Source organism: the organism of the source record quoted next, unplaced genomic scaffold (assembly GCF_019419815.1).
Source record: "Pyrus x bretschneideri cultivar Hongxiangsu unplaced genomic scaffold, Pyrus_bretschneideri_v1 Contig27, whole genome shotgun sequence".
In the NCBI taxonomy this organism is placed as follows: Eukaryota; Viridiplantae; Streptophyta; class Magnoliopsida; order Rosales; family Rosaceae; genus Pyrus; species Pyrus x bretschneideri.
The window spans coordinates 6,030,888-6,054,292 of record NW_025999579.1 but is presented as its reverse complement, the minus strand read 5'-3'; the positions used below and the strand labels follow the sequence as shown (position 1 = coordinate 6,054,292).

Below are 23,405 nucleotides of genomic sequence, written 5' to 3'. Positions count from 1 at the left end.
TGAACTGGGTTTGCCCTAATTAATTTGTTGGTTTTGTGTTACATTTAAAGTCCAACAGATCTTGAGCTCAACTGGCATCGCATTGATGATAAATCATAAGTTTACACTAATTAACAATCAAAACCTGGTTTATTGGATGTCAATATTTAACTAAAAGACTCTCACATAACTTGTTACATCGATTATATGACCCAAAGAAGGGTTACTGCTAATTTGCTATTATAATATAAAAGGAAGAATATTGTCGGTAAGGTTTTAGGTTTGACCTTCACAAAAAATTGTGTCAAACACAATTTTAGAGAGTGTATTTGATTGAGATTTTGAAATATTATTTTTGAAATATTTTCCAAAGACTTATAAACTCATGATGTTTAATGGAGTTTCATAGATACCATGTTAATTTTAGATGAATTCACTACAAACCGTAGGGAGAGAGACCTCATTTCCAAAATCTAAAAAACACTATAAAGTCACTCCAAATCCATTAAAATTCATCATCTTTTAAAATAGTTTAAAACCAAATCTTATTTGAATACGCATTGAGTTTTATGAAGTACTTTAAAATCCAGAATTAATACACTCAGATTCATATGGAGTTTAATAAACTCTTTTAAAATCTTGATGAATACCCATGCACTTCCATAGATTTAATGAAAATCTTGGTTGAATACATATGAATTTGTACACTCTTTAAAAATTCTTTAATCTCTTGAATATCCTCACCCCTTCAAAAAAAAAATCGTTAAAAAAGACATCTTGATAATCTATATATTAATTGAGAAAGACTTGGCTCCTCAAGGATTGGGGATGAACTACTGGTGGGCACGGACTGAGCCAGGCCAAAAATTGGAAGGGTCGAACCAGACTCGTTTTGAAAATAGAATGGGCCGGGCCAGGCGATAATAATTAAAAATTGAAACTCACCTTAACCCAGCCTATTTCAAATGGGCCAGTTCCTACAGATCCAAACGGTTCTATAAAAAAAAACATTCTTTCAATTAGTATTTTGGCCTCTAAATACCAAACTTTTTTATTGGAAACTGTCGAACAACATCTCCACATCCTCTCCACTCCTTCCTCATCCTCCTTGAATTCTCCACCGACTTTCATTTCTTCTTACCTCTCTCCCTCTCCCTCCCTCATCTTTGCCTCAAAACCTTAACCCCAAACCCAATCTTATCCCCAAGCCCAACCCAAATCCTTTGCCCACTCATTGACCTCGCCGTCATTGGCTTGATCAAACTCCTCTTTCACCACTCCCGCCCTCTCTACAACAAGAACATGAGCATCCCCGTTCAGTGGATCATTCCTCAGCAAAAATGCCTCTAGGGTTTGGTCTGTCGCCTTCCCCAGCTGCCAATCAGGATATGAAACTAGAAACCTAAATGCAAGAAAGAGACAAAAAAAACACAAACCTGAAGAAGGCAAGGGGTCATTCTAGACGGGCCTTTGGGGAAGAAAACCAGAAGAAGAAACATAAGTTGAGAGCAGATAAGGCATTAGATTCATAGAAAATTATCAACTGGTAAAGATTCAATCAAACGGTAGGAAATCAACGGTCCGAGCCAGGGGGTTGTTTCCAAAAATTCTTAGACCCGCAATGCCTCGTTCTGCCCCGCCCCACTGCACCTTGACCTATTTGGTGTATATAACATTTGGACCTACACCAAACGGCATGAACCCGTCCTAACCCGTGGATCCATGACCCGTTTTCCCACCCTTAGGATGAGCTCCTCCTTCAAATACCTTGTGACCTATTTATAGAATTTCGTGTTTATGATCAAAATCATTTGTGTTATAAGTCGTAATGTGAAGACCATCTCTAAAATAAAATCAATAAAATTAAGAACGTTTAGTGATTTATAATATGAACGACTCTATTTATAAGCGTAAAGTTTTATGAATAGGCAACAAAGTATTTTGAGAAGAAACTTCACTTCAACCTCAAGGCCTTCCATATTAGTTTGTGTGAGTGTGCTACTTATGTATAGTAATCAGGCAACCTGAATTTGATACTTATAATACTACTGCTACACTAGTGTAAGTTCAATATTTGTGAGAGTCATACTTTAGAACTTTCTAGTTTATAAGTATCATACTCATGAGTTTAATTTATTGAACTCACGAGTTTAATAAATTAGTGTCAAGCGGAAACTTTTCGAATGTGATTCATGTATGAGCTCAATATATTGGTATCACACTTTCTTTTTCTAATCAATGTGAACAAATAACGCCTTTTGACACACCCCAACCGAGGCCAGGGCATGCTGGCCGTCACGTGGAAGTGACGTAGCCATGTGCACAGTGCGGAAGCTAAAGGAAATAATATAAAAGTACGAATAATTTAAAAACTAGCATATATAATGTGATAAAATAAGTGCTAGCGTAAGTGAGACGCTGAATTCAGAGCCTAAAGCCTACAGCAGTCCAAAAGAAAAGATACAACAATAGTGCACCCAAAGGTGACCCTACATCGGTGAGTGTCTGTCAGAAATGCCGGGACGTCCTCTGGGAAAACCACCGAACCCGCTAAGCTACTAGAACCTGGAGGGGTGCAAAACAAAAGCGTGAGTGGGCAAAAACAAATTCTTTGAAAACCATTTCATAAAATATATTCTAACCCCTCGCCGTAAAACCTGTATACTTCCTAGAAAATAAACATATATACGTATGTATAAATATGCCAATCATGCTCACGAATATGCCATGTCAAAACCTCATAATGAAAAGCAGGTGCTCAGGTATAAATCACATCAATAGCATAAAATCTGACAGCCGGAGTCCCCTAAGGACCTGTACGGCTGAATCTAGAGCTCAAATCTCAATCTCAATAACTAAACCTGCCCACGAGTCGGAACCACCTATAGTGGTCTGTACGACAGGCCTGAGTGTAAAACATATAAACGCTCTAGTGCTACGGTCACGTGAAGGCTGTGCGAATAATCGCGGGTCACCTACGAGTCGGAACCACCTATAGTGGTCTGTATGACAGGACTGTGCACCTAACTTGGATCCAAGCTGAGCGTATGGTGCGGGAGGTGAACAACACATGAAGGATTGTGCCCTACTCTAGGCGAGAGCACTAACACCGGGGGTGCAGGTTATGAGCTCTCTAAGCCTCTCGAACCACTATTGAATGCAAATGTTAAAAAATGCTTACCTGGCACTTACCTGTACCTCCACAGCACCATTATATATATACACATACACATAACTGAATTTATAAATAAACGTAGATGCAACTAATCATGCATAACCACCAATTATATAAAAGAAACGGCATATAACGAATAAGCATTTATACTAATTTCTGGGAATTAATATGTATATAGGTATATACGGAAAACCAAAAGCCCACTCACTGGTATGTGGAAGGGTCGTAGCCCCCCTGCCTCAAGTGTGCACGCTCGTCCTCGGGATACGTGTCACCTATATGCGAATTAACTATAAAAACGTTAACTTTAAAGCACATAACCTTCCGTTCAAAATAACTTCTCATACATTGCTCAAAATGGACAAATGAATATACCAACGTGCTCTACACAACCTCAGGATCACAACCATATTTTTAGAAAAATTTTCCTCCGCCGCACGTGCTGCCACGCGCCGGCCACGCGCAGGCACGTGTGGCGCACACTGACGGCGTCAACTGACGCCGTTAGGAATATTCCGTCAAAACTGACAGATTCCGTTAACGGCGTCAGGAATATTCCGTCACCTTCTCCAACGAGACTCCGGCTCCGTCGCTGGCGCCGTCGCCGGAAAACCTGAAACTTGGGTTTTCTAGTTCGTTTTTCAACCATTTTTCACGCTTCTTGCACCAAAATCAACCTTAGAACTAGTAGAACATGTCCCAACAAGTTTTAAGGCCTAAAACTATAAGGTTTTACTTGTAAAAAAACTCCATAGCTGGCCAAACTCGAACCAGGCTATCCCTACGTTCAACCTCGTCCAACGATGCACTCCCAAGCTCCTGGGAACCTCACAAGGACATCTAAGAGCTCCAAAAGTCCAAAAACAAGCTAGAATAAGTTTGCATGAACAGTGTTCAAAACGGAGCTTACGAAATCGACGTGAAAACGACTGGTTTCTCACCTGAAAATGGCACCACTCGATTCCTCTCAGCCTCACAAGCACGATGGCGGTCTTGGTTCCCTCGATCTGTGATGTTTTAGTGTAGTTGTGTGTGTGTCCGTACGAGTTTGAAGGAGAAGAAGAAGGATAGAGACTCGGGAGAGAGAGAGAGACAGGGAAAGAGACTGAGAAAGGGATAGGGACAATGAGGGTATGTGTGTAATCCCCAAGCATGCCAACAAGGCACACAAATAACCAATAACACAACCAACTAACTAGGGGCAAAATGGTCATTTCACATGTACGTTTCGATAATTCCGGAACGGAATGTCACACCTTCCACACTAAACCAGAAAACTATGTGTGATGCCAAGAGTATAGGAATCAAACTCCTATAGTAAATCTAAAAATTTGAGTGCCATGAGAATAATTCTTATTTGTGAGTTCAATATAATGATCTCATGAGTGTGATACATATACAATAAATAACAAAAATAAAGAAAATAAGTAGCCAATCATACAATAAAGAAAGAGGTGTGATATCCACATACTCCTTCTTACTTCTCACACACCCTTTTAATTTTTGACCGTCGGATCGGATTAAATGAAGAAGATTAACGGACAGAAATTAACAAGGGATGTGTAAGAAGTAAAAATGAGTGTGTGGATAGCACACCCCTAAAGAAAAATTAAAAGTGGATGGGTCCATATTTAACATATAAAACTCATCATTATCAAACTCACACTATGATAATAGTGTAATACATATTAAACTCATGGTGTCTGATTCTGAGATCAAATCTTCTGCACCCAAAATGGATGTAATCTCTCTATAGATCCAATAATTGATTGACATGTATTTATAAATTAATTTTTTTTTGTTATTTATTTAATGTGTCAAATAATAATTGGAGTCAGGCTATATTTTTTTTTTTTTTTTTAAAAGATAGATTTTGTTAGATTAGTCACCGACAAAGTTTGAACCAACGTCGTCATGTAAGGGCCGGACCCATTTTAATCTCTCTAATTGTTACCTATAATTCGATTTTTCCAACGAAAATGGATCCTCTTTGAATCCCTTCCATCTGATCCATCTCATTAAACAATCTAGACCCTTAAAATTTAGTGTAACAGTTATTATAATTTTTAAAATAAACTTTTATTTTTAACATCAAATTTCAAAGATTGTTTGTCGAGGAAGATTAGGCGGAAAGGATCAAACTTCTACAATCCAAAGTCGGCAGCACCTTTACGAAACAACCAGCGCTCCGATGGACGTGGCATCGTCGTCGTCGTCGGCGATAAAAATCGACACAAAACGGCCCCATACGACGGCGACAGGGTTGTTTTCGCCGATAAACGACGACCTTCTCCACAACATCCTTTCGCGTCTACCCGCCCTATCCTTCGCATCGGCGGCGTGCGTTAGCAAATCCTGGAACCAAATCTGCAGTCGCATCCTCAATCGACCGAAACTCGCCTCCGCCCTCTCTCTCCACCCCTCGCCTAAGGTTGGTTTAGCGTCTAGACCCCTTGTTTGGTTTCCGAGAAAATCACAAGCTCAAATTTTCACTCACACTTTCTCAAATTTTGTGTTGGAATTGACAGGTTGCTGTGAATGAGGTTATCGAGAAGGTTCTGGCCGAACCGATACGGCCTCATTTCGTTGTAGCTAATATTGGAAGTGGGTTTCGATTGTATGACATTTCCAAGCTTGTATGTGTTGTTGCTCTTATAGCCCTTTAATTATAATTAGTATCGAATTTAGATGATTTTAATTAAGAGAAGCAAATTATGGAATTTTCTGTTGTTTATTTGTTTGAAATTGCAGATATCGAAAAAATTGGGTCCAGTGTTCCATTCAGTCTTTCTACTTCAAGTGGAATTGTTGGAAGATTCCTACCGATGAAATCAAAAGAGGTTTTGTGGTTGTGTTTTCGGTGTGCCTGCGTTACATGTAGAAAGTTTAATTCTTTACTAATTGTGGGTAACATTTGTTGTTTAGGTTATGTGGGAGAAGTTTTGTGGTGATGGAAGTGACGAAGATGCTCTATACCAGCAAAGGATGTAACTGTGGCATCCTTTTGACTGTTGGCTTTGTGCCGGATTGAAAGTTGATGTCATCCCGCTGTTACGAACAACAAAGGTGCCAAATTTACCATAAAACTACTACGCTGATTTCTTAAGAATTCCACAGTGATGGATTTCGAAATGGGGAACTTAGGACATACAGTTTTTTGGTTGGTTATTGTCATTTTTGGGAATTTGTAGAGTCATTCAAGCTTTTCTACTGTTTGAATAATGGATTTTCGTGATGTGTAAAATTTTATAATGACATCAGGAACCTCAAGAGGTCTTGCTTGATAAATTCATCACGGATATTAATGGATACACAGCGTCTGTTTCAGATTGCACATCCCCAGTTGGAATTATTATGTTTGGAGTGAGTGGCTGTCCTCACACTTGATTGCCTCTTTCTCTCTTTATTTGAATCAGATGTAGCTTTCCTTTGCTGCATTGCTAACTCGGGACATGATTGATGGTGCAGGATGGGCTTCTTGACATGAAACCGATTGTTGATGCATTGGGTGAGTACTGAGAATATAATCAAAAGAAAATATTTTGTTTGATAGCTAGAAAAATGAGGGATGATTATCTTTATCACTTGAAACATTAGTGAGGATAAGCTGCTGCTTCCAGATTTGTGTTGTGATTAACTTTTCTGTTGCATGCTCATGCTGGGTCAAATTTTGTTGATTGTATCTCAATGTCTCAATTTGTTGCAGATTATGCTATGCCTGCAGAAACTGTCATTGTGGGTGATGAAAGAGGTCGTTTTCTATATAGAAGTGAGAACGAGTCTAGAAATGTCTGCGGGAGTGCAAAATACTTTACAGACGCTGTTGCTCTTATATTTGCCCAGGATAAGGCAAGCCACATGGTAAATGTTTGGTTTGTTTATTCATTATAAAGTACTGTTTTGCCCATATTGTTTACAACGTAGTTTTATGCTAAGTTAACTAACATGCATGCCTTCAGAAGTGTCACATACAAAGTAAAGAAATAAAAGACGCATCATTTCTTGATAGATTGCTACTGTAGCCTTGCAAAATCAGAGCTTTCTTTGGATTGTACGTATACTTTGCAAAGCCCCGTAAAAGATTGGAAACACATCCAGATGTATTCATTGTGAAGTAATATTTTTTTTGTTTAATTTTTTTTTTTTTTTTTTTTTTTGTAAACATATTTAATGCTTTCATGATTTTATAAAATTTCTTGCGCTTTCAATTTTCAGCTATAGTATATAGCATAATTTTAAGGGTCTCATATTTGAGAGATGCATGCTAATCTCTACTGTTCACGAGCAAAGGTTTTCTGTCACTCTTTATATGCATGTTATTTTTTTTCTTTTCAATTGCTCTTATTTATTAGTGCACTTTCCAGATCTTGTACGCCTCATTATAGGCTTGTACGGTTCTGTAGATATTTGCCTCTTAATTTCCGTTAACTTGTTTGCTTCCGTCGTCCTGCTTTCATGTGGAAACCTGGGCCCACTCATTTTCACTTACTCTTAACAATGTGTATGTCTATGGTAGCTTTCTGTTCTGTAAAGTTATATGTCAAACTATCCAATGTGTTTTGTTAATCACTTATTTGGTTTGGTATAAATGAGAAGGTATTGGAGACATTCAATTCCAAAATTGCATTGTCAAACGGAGTGTCCACAGTTGGTCCCAGGCACAAGGCTGTTTCTGTCAAAGTGAATGAGTGCGAGCATTCTACTTGGCTTACTGCTAGAAGAGAAGGACACCCAGAAATTCTTGATGGTCAACAAATTCTTGATGATATCAATGATGGGGTAAAACTCACAGTTAAACTCCAAGTGGTGCATGCAGAAAGTGCCAGTTGACTTGAAATGTTTTACGTTCGACTAATGAATCAAAAATATTACAAGTGAATTTCTAAATCTAAGAGTTTTAGAACTGTTGATATATCATGCATTCTTACAAGTACTTGTATATGTTTTTGAAATGAATATGTGACAGTTAGGAAATCATGCTGATTCTTCTGATCTGTACATCGGGGTTACAAACGTAGAAAAATCTCTCTCAGGTCAGAGAAGCCAAGGTGGATTACATCCTTGGAATACCATGGAGTTGTAGGGTAATACTCATGACTGCTTTGTATATTGGCTAGTAAATTGTCTTATTGTTGCTGCATATGTTCTTGTAACGAAGAAATATGAAATTCCTTAAAACAAGAACATCCTTCACTGTGTCCTATGCTTCGATTTATGGTTCATCTGCTCATCCCTGTCAAACTCCTTGCTCCATCTACCACTTCACTGTAGTTACTGTTGTTTTCCACATTAAAATTATGAATGGTACAGGATCATTGCCGGAAAATCAATTTAAAGAATGTAAAGTAAAAGATCTTAATTCAGACGGTACTACAATCTTAATCTTCATATATTATGTTTATATCTTATCATCTGCATCTGCATCTGCCTTCTGTGTTATTGTGTGGTCTGGTCACTGGCAATAAAGTCCTGGCTGCAGTAAAGTGATTAATTTTAGGAAACTAGGATCCTCTTTTGATTTCTTTGATTTAAATATGCTTGATAATTTGATAAATCTTTATGATTTGAGTTTTAACACGAGGCTTTTTCTGCAGAGGAGATGATCAGTACCTTTATGTCAGTGGCGTAGGCATAAAAACTGGTGATTACTTCAACTTCTATCGTTCAGATCCTCAAACTGCATTAGCTTCATGTAGCAACATCTCTGCAAGCCTGAAAAAATTGAAGTTAGATGAAAATCCAAAACATCGCCGTCACATGAGTGAAGTATTTGGGGGTTTTATGTTCGCTTGTTGTGGCCGTGGTGAGCCATTCTTTGGACGGACCAATGTTGATGGCTCTCCTTTTGTGGAGAACTTCCCCAGGGTTCCGTTGGCAGGAATATTTTGCGGGGGAGAAATTGCACGTGGCTCTTCAAGGTTGACCGGGGAAGCTCAGAAGGATAGTGATGCTCGTTGCACTCTTCATGTCTACAGCACCATTTATCTTGTGCTGTCATATACTCCAGCACCAGCACCAGCACCATTGGAGCATTAGATGTTGCCTGCTGCTCTTCCCTTGAATCTCTTTGTTTTATTACCTTCTAGCAGCACAGAACTGTTTATACGCTTAGGTTACACGAATCGATGAACGGCCTGTATGGCCGTAATTTAATTTGCAGTTAGGTGTTTTCCTTTCTGCATAGAACGCGTTCATGCGATATGAAAACGGATTAATATACAGTTGATCCAGTCTTTATATTACGTGCAAGATTAATTTTCAAGAAAATATAGAAAAGCATGAATGGGATTGTATACGTATATGTTGTGTGTATGTACGCATGTATACGAACTAATTAGAAACAAGGGAATCTGCAAAAACAGAACTGGTTATAAACTTTTAATCAAAAATATTTCTCAACAGATACTAAATATACAGAAAACCTTATGCTGAACATACAATAGAAGGCCGTCAACTTGTGCATGTACACCGCTTCTAATTTCATTTTCGCTTAGAAGTTTGAAACTAGTTTTATTTGTGTATGTTTACTTAAAACGAAACACCATGAAGTGAAAAGTCAACTGTGATATTGGCACGGCTCAATCAAATTAAAAGACCCAAATTTTGAGAGATTTTATTTGATTGAACCGTACCAACATCCCACATTTTTCGGCAAACACAAGAACACAGAACCACAAAGGTATGAATCATCACGTCCACCTCCATGGATCATATCACTCTCTCAAATACCTCCTTTATGTGGTTTCCGCCGTGACACATATATCGATCGCCTTGGTCTCCGCCATGACACATATCGACGGCGAGGCAAGTCGACGACGCAGAGGGGAAAAGGAGAGGTGATGGATGTGGAGAAGCCATTGAAGTTGCAAATGGGATAAGAGAAAGAGTGGAATTTATAGAGATGGGTTGCAAACAAACAGAAGTATAAAACGGTTGAGACGTCAAAATCTTTGTTCATTTGGAAGATGGAATATATTAAATAAAAATTAGCAATTTGGTATTCCACAATGCTTAGTGGTTTATGACATTAAATGGTCACATTAATGCACAACAAATGATGCCTTGCCTTAGTCGCAATTTCCTCCTCATTTCTAATAATAATGTTTCCATTTCTTTTAGCAAGTGGTACATAGTCTTGGCGGAAATAGTCTTTCTTTTTAATGTATTATATTCCGAGTTTAAAACCTCTCACATTACTTTAGTTTAGTATAACTTAAGAGTTTAGTGTTTAATGAAGCTCGCCATTTTATGCGCCTCATTCCTCATAGGAAGCTCAACCGCATGCGGAGGGAAGCAAATAGTGTCGCTCACAAATTAGCAAGGATTGGGCTACGGTTGGATGATGGAAGAACTTGTTTGAAGAAATGTAATAAGTGATCTTCTTTTCGAGAATAGAACTAATTTATAAATCTGTTGGCGTGGGATGCTCTTTTTTTCTTTGATCGGGTTGAAATTTTCAACAAGGTTTTTATCGAAGCATATGTAATCGCACTCTATCCTCCATTCTTTTATGGATTTTGAACTTTAATAAATGAATATCGTACTTGATCTCAAAATGATTTTTATCACAAATGGTCATGAGATGGATCAAACTCATCCTTTTGGTCTCTCATTTTTAAAATCAATCAATGTCGTCCCTGACATTCACTACTCCACATCAATTTGATCATTCCGTTAAGATTTCGTCAACTATTCTATTAGTTTGTATGTTGGACCCACAAATCCAATGAAATGGTGACATGTGGATTACACAAAATAAGGGTTTTTATCGCAGTTGGTCCCTGACATTGATCCAACTCCTCATTTTGGTCCCTAAGTTTCAAAAATTGATTAATTTGGTCATTAACTTTCACTACCGCACATCAATTTTAGTCATTTAGTTAAAATTTCATCGATATTTTTCGTTTGTGAGTTAATGTGGTCTCACTAATCCAATCATATGACTCCATGTGGATAAACTATAACAAACTATTTTTTTAAGAGTGAACCAACAAACAAGTATTTCATGCTGACATTTTTCTCGTATCCCACAACCCCAATTAGAAAAAAAATCAATCTAAATTGGATAAAATCGAATCCAAATTCAATTCAAACTTGATAGTATTATAACCAATTAAAGAGAATAAGGAGTAGTTCAGGAGGCCAAGTAGTCTAATGGTGTCATGCTGTCTTCCTTTTCTTTTTGAGCATACCCTGATCATGACGATGATGACTTTTTCTTTTAATTTTGGTTTTTAGTTTCTTATTTTACTTGTAGTTTTAAATCTTAAAAAAAAAAAATATGGCGCCATATGATTGGATTAATGAGACATAAATATTGACGAAATTTTAACAGGAGGATTAAATTGATGTGTGATATTGAAAGTCTTTTGAAACTTGAGAATCAAAATGAGGAGTTGGATCAATGTCAGAGACTATTTGCAGTAAAAACCTTTATTTTGTGTAATCCATGTGTCACCATTTCATTGGATTTGTGGGTCTCACATACAAACTAACATAATAGTTGACGGAATTTTAACGGAATGACTAAATTGATGTACGGTAATAAATGTCAGGGACGACATTGATTGATTTTAAAAGTAAGAGACCAAAATGATGAGTTTGATCAATTTAGAACTATTTATCATAAAAACCCGATCTCAAAATATAGCACTTAGACTAGCTGTGAATATTCAATGTAATCATTGCCATCCGATTTAGGTATGCTCAAGTGAAGTGTTGAAATTGAAGGTCTCCTTTTCTGGTTGGTGGTTGGAAAAGTTGTTATATTCGCATAATTACGGCTTTAAAAATGTAACCAAGAGGGGATTAGAATCAAACTGAAAGTTGATAGGGCAAATCAGAAGAAAATTGTTAGTTGAGACAACAGCTATAAGATTTTATTTTTTAAACGATTAATATTTTACTTTAAACTAATTTGAAATTGTAGTAAAAAATTTAAACCCGACTTCACTAAAAAATTATATACGTTGTCGTCAACGTAACTACGCCCACGCCTGCCAAACCATAAGATTTTATTTTCCGAAGCCGTCTCAGTATCTTTTCACTAGAGACAGAAACCCATGAAGGCTGAAGCCACGCACTCAATGACTTAAACCTAATTTCTTGTCCCATTTTCTCCATGATTTAGTGCATGTCTTTCAAGGGAAAATGAATATATCTAATTTATATCAAACCTTATTGAAAACGAAACTAGATTTGACCCAACAACTAATTATAATCAAAATCGTGACCTAGTCAAGTAACATTACTTTGGCATTGCTTTTCAAGGATATGAACTTTCATTTTTGTCAACAGAATCGAACTCTTGACCTAGCTAAATAATGTTTTTTTCTTTTAAAAATACGAAACCTTGCATTGTATATTCCCGCATGAATCAAATCTTGCAAAGCATATACATTGCATATATAACAGGAATTATTATTCTATATTTAAGGAGATAAATAAATCGGTCGCATTGAATAGGATTTTTTTTTTTTTTTTTTTGAAGTTCAATGAAAGAAAAATAGAAGAAATATCTCTTAGATCGCGCGCGAGATTCCCTCACCATACAACCAGAACATTTCTAAAAGACATGTTATCCCAAATAATTAGCAATGTTGCAACCGGGGACATGTCAAACCTTATTTCTTAGAAATATATCGATTGGGATTTGTTTGGTGCCCTTTTCCATCAATCAATGTTCAAACCAAAAACATAAAAACAAGTTATAGCCTGCATCTGACCAATAGGAAAAATAATGGAAATTAATATACAGTCGGCAGCCGACAAACGAACAAAACATCAAAGTTAGCCATCTTTCAATTTTTACAATTCTCATTTGTGCCTGCTAAATATTTGTTGTAATGCCTGCTAGGTACATCTCAACAGGTTGAATCGATATCACTTTACAAATTCTATCTTTTATCGCTCATTAGATCGTATCAGCATAAGTCAATCTCTGTTGACATGTGCATAATATGATTTGACTGACAACGAGTCTACCAAGTATTCGACGAAATATCTTGGTGAATAAACTGAAAAGAAATACTAAGCGCCTCGCACCTTGTTTCTATCTAAAAAACTTGTATATAAAAACCCCCAATGTTCAAATTCTAGATCTGATATGGATATCATAACTCTAGAAGAACAGCAATGGTGAATCTTTTTATATATGACATCAAGTCAGCTGAGCTTAAACAAATGGGGATGCAAGTGATCGGAGTTTCCTGTTACGTGCCGGCCGGAAACTACGATTAGAACATCCGATTGTCGATTGATATTTCAAAACAGGACGATCGAAATACAAGGTGGACACCCCAAAAAGATAGCTCTGTCTCGAAGCTGCTTATTTCCTTACAAGGAAAGCCTCCAACTAAACGATACAAGGAAACATGACGATGAAACTGATCAAATGGAAATCCCCAAAGATTTCTTGAACTTTTCAACCTCCAAATATACTGTGGAATACGGGAGGAATTCTTGGAAATATTCTTTGCTTAGATCGTTTATGGCGATAGCGAGTTTCGGGATCTCCAAGGTCTCTTCATGTGTCAGAGTTCGGACAAACCTTGCCGGGTTTCCAGCCCAAAGTTCACCAGTCGGAATTCTCCTTCCCGGGGGAACCACAGATCCAGCTTCAAGGATAGCGTGGGTCTCCACCAAGGAACCTTCCATTAGGATCGAATGTTGCCCGATGATGCATTCTGGCTCAATTGTGCAGGACCGCAACAGACTGTATGCGCCAATAGTCACAAACCTCTCAATGGATGTCTCTGCTGGAAGTCCTGAGAAAGTGAAAGTGGTTGCGTATTATAAATTCAGAAAATCCCAGTAGATCAAATAGCAATAGATCCCTTACATTCCATGACAGACGTGATATGCACGTCGAGAAAACACATCAACAACAAATAACAATGATTTACAAGAGTCATAGTCACCTTCCAGGATGCACAAACAACCGATGTATTTTTAAAATGAAAGCATATGCTCTTTAAACAGAGCCAATGAAAAAGATAGACCAGATCATTATATTCATTAGAAGTTGACGTAAATTAAGGTTGGTCTCTGGATAGGACCAGGAACAATGTAGAGATCAGTGGAAACTCGGCCTAAAACGAACCAAGAAACACGATGCTCTATGGTTATATGCTAAATGTTAGAACATAAGGAAATTCCAAATTCTTGAATGAAGTGAATTTACACCCCAATTATAAACCTAAAGGTCAAAAAGTTTCAAGCAAGAGATGTTGCGAGATATAAGTTCAGGAATGACCAGATTCCCAGAAACACTCAGCTGTTTTAAAACATTAAATACAAATGGCAAAATAATCGATATTACCACTTTCTTACATATCACATTCTACTGATCTTATCCATCACTAATTATCGGAACCTGCTGTTCCTCACAAAGAAGAGAATTTCTATATTGTATAATACTTGACACCCATGCCTAGCATATTTCTCTAGCCATGAATTCAGGAAATGGAGAATGAACTAAGGATAGTCTAATAGATGTTGCACGGACACTCCGAAACCCCAAAGTGTCGGAGTGTTGGATACCCTGACACCCGACATGCCTCGGACACACCCCGGACACAGTTTGGACACGGTCCAGACACTTTTTGTAAATGTAAAGACATTTTGGGGCAATTCTGTAACTACTGAAATTTCTAAAACCTAAAAGTTTGCCAAACTCCTCTTCAGTCATCTCTCTCCAATTAGAGGCCGGAATCTTTACTAATGACGACAATTAAGTTCAAGAAGAAATAGAAAGAGAGACTTGAAGATCATTGAGACTTGAATCTTGTGTTGTTTAAATTATTATGTATGGTGAATGAATTTGATGAACATGGGTACTTTGTTATATTATAAATTATAATATATGTAATATTATTATAAATTTATTATATTTTAATCGATGTGTCCTAGTTGTGTCCCTGTCCTTATTTAAAGTGTCGGCATGTCACGTATCGCGTATTGCCGTATCTGTGTCCCTGTCCATGCAATATATAGGCCCCATATTTGAATAGAAACTCCAAATGGCAGCGGCAATTGCACACTACCTCTAGAAGAAAAAACTACACCCTGCGCACTTTTGTTTTTAAAAAAATACCCCTTCTATTTCTTTATGCCCATACTACTCAGATAATAGCCACATACTATTGCACAAGACGGTCCCTTTCTTCCGGTCGACAAAAGCACAATGGTTCTCAAAGAACAACAAAATCCAAGGAGGAAACGACTTTGATTCCCTTAACAATTTGTGCCATACGTTCAAAACAATAGTGATAAAGAATCAGATGGTATCCCAATGTCTACCATGTGCAATAATCCAAGTACAAATTTGCATCGCAAGATACTCCTTCCAAATCATGGCAGAAGGATTAAAACTACGAAATGATACCTCATCAATAACTACCTCAACAATGCTTGCATGAAACTAGGCTCAGTTCAGTGCAAATGGAGGCTCAAATGAGTTAGGGGTGAGGATTGGAGATCAGGAAGTACCAAAGAGTGACCGCTTTCGCTACCTAGGATCTGTCTTGCAAAAGAACAGAGAGTTGGATGGAGACCTCAACCATAGAATGCAAGCTGGATGGTTGAAGTGGAAGAGTGCATCCGGCATGCTGTGTGACCGTCGTATGCCATTGAAGCTTAAGGGAAAATTTTATAGGACGGCAATAAGGCCGATAATGCTTTATGGCATGGAATGTTGGGCGGTGAAGCATCTAACACGTACATAAAATAGGTGTAGCGGAGATGAGAATGCTTCGTTGGATGTGTGGGCACACGATAAAGGATAAGATTAGGAATGAGGATATCCAAAGTAAAGTAGGAGTAGCTGAAATTGAAGGAAAGATAAGAGAAAATCGGTTACGGTGGTTTGGACATGTGAAACGAAGGTCAACTGATGCTCTGGTGAGAAGATGCGATTACGAGACAGAAGTTTAGGGCCGAAGGGGTAGAGGAAGACCTAGGAAGACTTTGGAAGAGACCCTAAGAAAAGACTTAAGAGTACTTGGATCTAACCGAAGACGTGACACAGAACCGAGCGCAATGGCGTTTTAGGATTCATATAGCCGACCCCACTTAGTGGGAAAAGACTTTGTTGTTGTTGTTGTTGGTAAAGAAGAACACACGTAACTTCCAAATCATTCAAATTCTACAAAAACTAAACTCCAACCACTCAAATAGAGAGAGCAGACACATTGGTAGATAAGAAAAATCCGCACAAAGGAGACTTCAATCCATTTATCCTTCCAAACTAATTCTTTCCAAATCCCCAGAACTCGAAGATTGGGAAAGGAGGAAATAATGAGTAACAACCTGGTGAAATTTCTTCAAAGGGACATCAACTCGAGCTTCCAACCACTATATTACTACCTCACTATTGACACGATGCAATGACAATATGGAAACAGGAAACTTTTATTCTTTCAGAAAGAAGTCACCATCACCACTTCACTAAAGGAGTAATATTTTTATTTTGAATTGCCTACCCTACCGGACCCGAAAAACTAACAGCTTGTGAGTTACATTACACCTAGTGAAAGACCCAAATGCACTACAAAATTCCATTATCTACTTACAAAGTTCAATTTTTTCCTTCAAATTCTCAGCTAATTAACCTCAACAGCTTACCAAATACACAGCAGCTATACTCAGTGTAGCAATTCAGCTATTAACACACTTCAATTCGAATAATTAAAAACCAATTGTAGGATTAACAACAAATTAAGAAACCAAATGAAATATTTAAAGAAAAAGCTAGAAAGTTGGGGAACCTACCTGTTGGGGAAGACCAAGCGGCGTGGAGGACGCAGCGTTCCTGAACATTGGAGCAGAATCCGACGGTGATCTTATTGAGATCGCCGCGGAGGACCGACCCGGGCCAAACGGATGCTCCGTCGCAGACCGTGACCTGACCCGCCAAGACCACGTTGGGTGCCACGTAAGCGTCGACGGCGATCTTCGGGAGCCACTGGCCGAGTGGAATTATCCTTCTCTGACCTCTGTAGTCCCATTTGATCCGATCCGGCGAGGGTGTTATGGCCGCGGCTTTTGCTGCTTCGGCGGCGAAGGTGCGGTGGAAGGCGGATGGATGGGCTGAGCTGGAGAAGGAGGTTAGGGCTTTTCTGGAGACGCGAGCTATGGCTGCCATTGGGGGGTGGGGGTGAGAGAGGTGGTTTGGAGTGGGAGCTGGAAATCGAGGAGAGAATGGGTGGGGGAGTCGGTAGTGGGTTGGTTTAGATGTGGGCTGCAGATTGTGATGTGTGTATAATGGGCTCAAGCCCGGAAAATTTTATGCCCAAAAGCCCAACTATCATGGTCCAATCTAATTGGAATGAGAATCCTCTTGGATTCAACGATGAGCAATTTTCAGTCACGTGACGTAGTATTACCAGTTCATGTATTAATGTATGAATGAATGAAAAATGTTAATGTGTCATGGATATATAGTATAATGTTAATAAATAGATATGTGTATTATAACATGAATGAATTGATAATATCACGTGACGATGTAACAGTCACACTGAAAAACTTCGCATGAGTCATAACTTAAACGCTAATGTTAAAATTGAATCTATTACTTCAAAAATCAAATCGTGCTCATTTGTCTTTGGGAGGGCAATCCGAATTTGAATCTTTTAACATTTGGAAGAAAAATTTGTTAAATTAAGAGTTAGTTGATAAAAAAAAAGTGTGTGTTTTAATCTTAGCCGTTTACTACAGAATTTGGTTTGCTAGTTTACCTAGTTAATTCGTGCTTCTCTGATGTTCTTGTTCCTCTGAAATAAGAAGACAAAAATACGTACGTACGTAGCCAAAACAAATACAAAAAATATTATTTTTATCATTGTATGGCCAGAAACATATATGCATAACAACAATCCAAATCATCATATACATAAATTTATTTCCACAAACTCCACATAGCTCATACACAAGAAATTAGAAACTCAAGCTAGCTAGGTGCAAATATAATCTTAAGTATACATACACAACAGCAAAAGCTGAAGCTGCTGCAAGCAGGTAGCCTTTTCAAATCAGTTGGGCACTGGATGGTGCTGCTCAAAGATCATGTTGAAGAACCCTGAATTTCAAATTAGTTCACTGCCACACAGTAAGAGTATAATTGATCAACAGCAAGCTTAATTAGTGATAAACATTATTAACATAATAATAATTTTAACATATATATATATATATGTGTGTACATATTATATTTTGGGTTAATCTCAGTTTACTACCCTGAAGTTTCTTGGTTTTCAACATTTGGTACATGAAGTTTTTTTCATCCCAGAGTGGTACCTAAAGTCATAATTTTGAGACACTTTCATGCATCCGTTAAGGTTGTTGTTAAATCTGCCATTAAATGGTGACGTGGCGCTCGCCACGTGAATAATAACTGGACGCCAAATGTCAATATGGGCCACGTGAATATAAAAAAATTAGGCTAATCTTTATCCCGCTCCTCACCCACCCCACCTTCCCCTTCCCTAATACCCACTCGCCACCATCCCTTTTCCCCGTCACTTTCCCCAAAACCCCCAAACAACCCTTCCTCCCTTCTCTCTCCATTCCAAAATTCCACCATAACCCGTTTTTTTTGTCGAACCACCATAACCCATTTCATTGTAACAATCATTCTTCTAAACAAAAATTCCACCATAACCCATTTCACCAAATCACCAAATGAGTAGAAAAGAGACAAGAAAATCTTTAGAGAAACTTAAAACCTCAGGAAAAGATCTTGACTTATACATTGGATCAAATAGGTGAGATGCACAAACACCAAAAGGAAATCTCTACAGAAAAAATCACAATCTTGAACCCAGATGAGCACGTGGAAGAATAGGGATCAAACAGCCACTCGATTCCGTCGATCCTCGGCTGCATAATGAAATCAAACTTCTCTGGCAACGGGTCAGCCTGTGCATGCACCAAGCTCTCATCCAGATCAAGAAACTCCGTCATCTAGAGAAAGAAGGGAGGGAGGGTTGTTTGGGGGTTTTGGGGAAGGGGAAGGTGAAAAGGGATGGTGGCGGGTGGGTATTAGGGAAGGGGAAGGTGGGGTGGGTGAGGGGCAGGATAGAGATTTAACCCCTTTTTTTATTTTTTATTTATTTTTAATATTCACGTGGCTCTATATTGACACGTGACATCCAGTTATTGTCCATGTAGGCGCCATGTCACCATTTAACAACTTATTTAATATAAACTTTAACAGATGTATGAAAGTATCCTAAAATTATGACTTTAGATACCACTCTGAGATGAAAAAAAACTTTATGTATCAAATATTGAAAACCAAAAAACTTCAAAGTAGTAAACCGAAATTAATCCTTATATTTTTGTACCTTGGAAATGCACTAATGCGTGCATTTGCTCCCACAGAAGAAGTCGAGCAGGTGGCATCAGCAAAATTAAGCTCGTGCAACTTAATCTCAATTCAAAAGACAAATCAGCACATGTTAATCAAACGAAAGTGTCCAATTAATTAACTAAGCATTTCTATGATTCACCGCAATTTGCAATTAATTAACATAGGAAATTAGGGCAATATTTACTCACTCTTTTTAGCAGACGCGTGTTTTCTTCTTGCGATGCTTTATGCTGCAGCATATTATACAACTAAATTATAGAAACTTTGATATAAACCCAATTCACAAGCATGTCAAACCCTAATATAAACCCTACGAACTACTATTTCCGTACGTCCAAAGTAACAATTCATTTGAATTAATCGAAACAACTTAAGCAGGAAACTACGAGAGGGTTGTTACCTTTCTTTTCAGCAAGCTAACATTCTCCGAAATGATCCGTCTCTGTTAATTAATTAGATTAATCACAGATCAATTAAACCCTAGTTGTTATCAGTAACATATAAATTAAACCAGAAATATAATAATATCATATATACCATTTTAGAGCGGATGCGTTCAACCCCAGTTTTTAACTGTCTTTCCAGCTGCTTTAGCTCTTGCACGCCAAGCGTTGATAGCTCTTCCCCAGCCAAGTTCCTTCATATATATGTTCATAATACCATGTTAATTAATTTATAATTTGTTGAAATTTGAAATAAAACAACCACATATATATATATACACACACACGTCGCACAGGAAAAAAGTTGTAGTTGCTGCAAACCTACCTCAGCCTCATTTCCAACTTCCCTATTGATTTTCTTAACTCTTCATTTTCATTCCTCCAATACTGTCAAAAATATACAGCAGATCAAAGTAATTAGTTTAACATTGCAGAGACAAGAAATTGTGAAATATTCCACATTGATCATATCTCTGAAAAAAGAAGAGTTTAAATATCATAATCTCATTCCAACCAATACTGAAACCTTTTGTTATAAAATGTGAGTGATAATTAACAAGTTGGGAGACAATATCGAATATCGATGTTATTGGAAGTGACATAAAATTGAACTCTGATATAAAAGCTGTTTTTTCATGCTTTTGTAGGAGTGATTAATTACTAGCTAATTAGATATGAACTTTTATTTATTTGTTTGAGGGTGATGTCATCCGTACACTCATTTTTACCTCCCACGCACCTCTCTCAATTTCTAACCATCAGATTTAATGAATTGAAAAAAATCAAAAAACATAAATTAACAAAGAGTATTTAAGAGGTAAAAAGGAATGTATGGATAGCACCACCCTTTGTTTAATTAGCTTGGAGAAAAGATAAGAGTCATCTTATTTGAAAAGAATTAGGATGGACATATAGGAGCCCATTTGATCCATCAAAAGAAGAAAAACTTAAGGGCATGTTTAGTACTCTACTTGAATTCCACCTTTTAGACTCAAAAATATATTTTAAGTTTTACACCTTAAATACTCGTTTGGTAAGACTACTTAAAAAAAAAAGTGAACTCAAAACTAACTTAAAAATTAACCTACTTCTAAACAACACAAAAAGAGAGTTTTTAAAGATTTTAAACTCCAAACCCACTATTTTCTCTCTCCTCTCCTATCTTCCAATCTTTTTCTGCTAGCTCTCTATCTTTATCCTGTTTTTCTCTCTCCTCCCTTCCGAACATCTCTCCTATTTCTCTCTCATCTCTATGCTCTTCTCTCCCTGTCCTTCGACCTTCTCTTTGGATCTATATGTCTATCCAATTGAATCTAGTAGTAATTCCTGGATCCATAGGGAGTTGTTGTAGAGTTTTTTTGTTCCTTTTCTTTTTAATTATTAAAATTTTATAAACAATTTGAATCTTATGCCAAACCAATTTTTGGATCTTAAATAAAACTTTTCTTAAAAGCATTGTTCTAAAAATCCCCACCTAGCACCGCCTAGGCGCTAGGCAGCTGACCAGTGCCTCAATTAATCCCTGGGCGTTTAAAAATTAAGAAATGATGCCTAGGATCTCTTAGCCGCCGAAGCACTCACTTAGGTCACAACTCTCCCTTAGACAAAAAATAGATAACTTTAATTTTGTATTATATATTTTTAATAAATTGTTAGCGAATTGTTGAATATGTGGATGAACACTCATTATATTTTGGTTCCCCATGTTTTCAATATTTTCTAATACTTTCATATATGTCATTCTATTTTTTTAATTTATGCATCTCATTACAATTATGCATTTTTTAAGTATAAACATGCACTTATTTATACAATAAATAATAAGTTTACTTAAATTCGCCTAGTCTGCCTAGGCCCTGTCTAGCTACCTAGGCACTAGGCCCAAGTCTTGCTACCTAGGCACTAGGCCCAAGTCTTGCTACCTAGGCACTAGGCCCAAGTCTTCTGCCTGACTAGCGGCTAACGTCTATTAGAACCTTGCTTAAAAGATGTTCTTAAGAAATGTTTTGAAAATTATGAATTTTGTTTTAATACGACACCAAATATGCCCAATGGATATGGACTATATTTCTGTATATATTATAATCATTTTATTATTTACTATTACTCCATAGTTCACACTCTTGTTAGTGTCACTGTCACCCATGTTATAATACATAAGCGTATTTATTTCTTAATTGTTAATACTTTAGGTCATGAAATATCAATTTTGACGTTCAATTATTTTATATCACGTAAATTAATAACATTATGTTTAGATATAAGCATTGGACCGAAAAAAAAATTCCACCGAAAAGAGCAATACATAAATATATTGTATATATACCTCCATTGTTCTGGCCCTTCCGAAGCTTGAGTTGTTGGATTCAGGCAACCCTACTTCCCTTTTATACATGGAAATGGTCCTAGTTATGCTGCATCACACGTTACCATAACCAATTATTATTGGGAAAGATCATCATCAAACCTAGCTAGCTAGTTTAATTACTTGTTAATTAAACGTACTCGTGGCTTGCAAATTGGTAGGACTTGCCAGATGGAGAGAAGATGATGAGGCCAACTTCAGCATCGCAGAGGACAGAGAGCTCAAAAGCCTTCTTCAGAAGTCCATTTCTGCGTTTTGAGAAGGTGACCTGTCTGCTTGTTGGGTTCTCGATTCTCTTCAGCTCCACTTTCCCCCTGCCCATATTTACTAATACCTTATTATATTTGTCCACTGTAACTTACTCACCGTTCCATACTACATATATAGAAGAATATCGATGTTAATCTGTAGTTAATTAGGAGATTGATTCGTGATTAGCTCATGAAGGTGCTGGTTAATAATATTTGGACTTTTGACAAGACGTCACTACCAAATTCCCCTTTTGCAATCATCCCACTCGAATTTCATTATTATTGTCTTGTAGGAACTGTTATTAGCATTCCAACAACTTTATTCTACACTTCTTAATTACAAGTGTATTTTTCTTTCTAATTATAGAAAATTTGAAGTGCAAAATGAGAGATTTGAAGTACCAGTAACAATTTCCTAAAAAATTTGAATCTCTTCCGACTTTATGTCAATAGATATTAGATGACCACATGATGTGTTACTAACATCACCTATTTTGATTACATATCTACCGTATCGTGTAAGCTAACTAGCTAATATTGTGATTTAAGAGTGCAACCTCTCTAAATAAAGATGTGATCAACAATACAGTAAGTAATTAAACGCGTAATAAAAATTGGGTGCATTGTTATTCATCACCCTTAAGTGATGTTAATGATCAGTACCCTAAACTTATCTAACGATAATAAATAAAACGATGGACAAAAATATTCGGTAACAATTTCTTCACTAACACACACACACACACACATATATATATATATATATATAAATTGCATGTTGAGATTTTACTAATCACTAATTGACACGTGAAACATAGTA

At 37.2% G+C, this 23,405-nt stretch overlaps 2 protein-coding genes and 1 pseudogene across 3 annotated transcripts; 1 reads left to right on the top strand and 2 right to left on the bottom strand.

The window, feature by feature from the left end:
* The first annotated feature begins 5,316 nt into the window (after positions 1 to 5,316).
* On the top strand, positions 5,317 to 9,391 carry LOC125479055 (annotated as a pseudogene).
* Positions 9,392 to 13,281: 3,890 nt separating this feature from the next.
* LOC103949994 (gamma carbonic anhydrase-like 2, mitochondrial) lies at positions 13,282 to 17,333 on the bottom strand. The gene is made up of 2 exons (XM_048587487.1): positions 16,925 to 17,333; positions 13,282 to 13,920 (listed from the first exon to the last, which is right to left on the bottom strand). Exons 1-2 carry the CDS (start codon positions 17,295 to 17,297, stop codon positions 13,544 to 13,546), a joined length of 750 nt encoding a protein of 249 aa, XP_048443444.1. The 5' UTR covers positions 17,298 to 17,333; the 3' UTR covers positions 13,282 to 13,543.
* A 684-nt stretch (positions 17,334 to 18,017) lies between these two features.
* Positions 18,018 to 22,702, bottom strand: LOC103949995 (MADS-box transcription factor 23). 2 transcript variants are annotated; one of them, XM_048588009.1, is made up of 8 exons: positions 22,475 to 22,702; positions 22,296 to 22,383; positions 20,295 to 20,356; positions 20,064 to 20,163; positions 19,927 to 19,968; positions 19,715 to 19,756; positions 19,501 to 19,586; positions 18,018 to 18,253 (listed from the first exon to the last, which is right to left on the bottom strand). In XM_048588009.1, the coding sequence occupies exons 1-8, from the start codon at positions 22,654 to 22,656 to the stop codon at positions 18,241 to 18,243; spliced, it is 615 nt and encodes a 204-aa protein (XP_048443966.1). In that variant the 5' UTR covers positions 22,657 to 22,702; the 3' UTR covers positions 18,018 to 18,240. The 2 variants fall into 2 exon arrangements, with proteins under 2 accessions (XP_048443966.1, XP_009359418.2); XM_009361143.3 differs by having other exon boundaries at positions 19,501 to 19,580.
* Between the last annotated feature and the right edge of the window lie 703 nt (positions 22,703 to 23,405).

Coding starts and splice junctions, on each gene's coding strand:
- LOC103949995 (XM_048588009.1), bottom strand. CDS start 22,656: ATGGGCAGGGGGAAAGTGGAGCTGAAGAGAATCGAGAACCCAACAAGC. Junction 20,357..22,295: donor GAAGGGCCAGAACAATGGAG/GTATATATACAA, acceptor TATTTTTGACAG/TATTGGAGGAATGAAAATGA. Junction 19,587..19,714: donor ACACGCGTCTGCTAAAAAGA/GTGAGTAAATAT, acceptor TTTTGAATTGAG/ATTAAGTTGCACGAGCTTAA.
- LOC103949994 (XM_048587487.1), bottom strand. CDS start 17,297: ATGGCAGCCATAGCTCGCGTCTCCAGAAAAGCCCTAACCTCCTTCTCC. Junction 13,921..16,924: donor CGCTTGGTCTTCCCCAACAG/GTAGGTTCCCCA, acceptor TCACTTTCTCAG/GACTTCCAGCAGAGACATCC.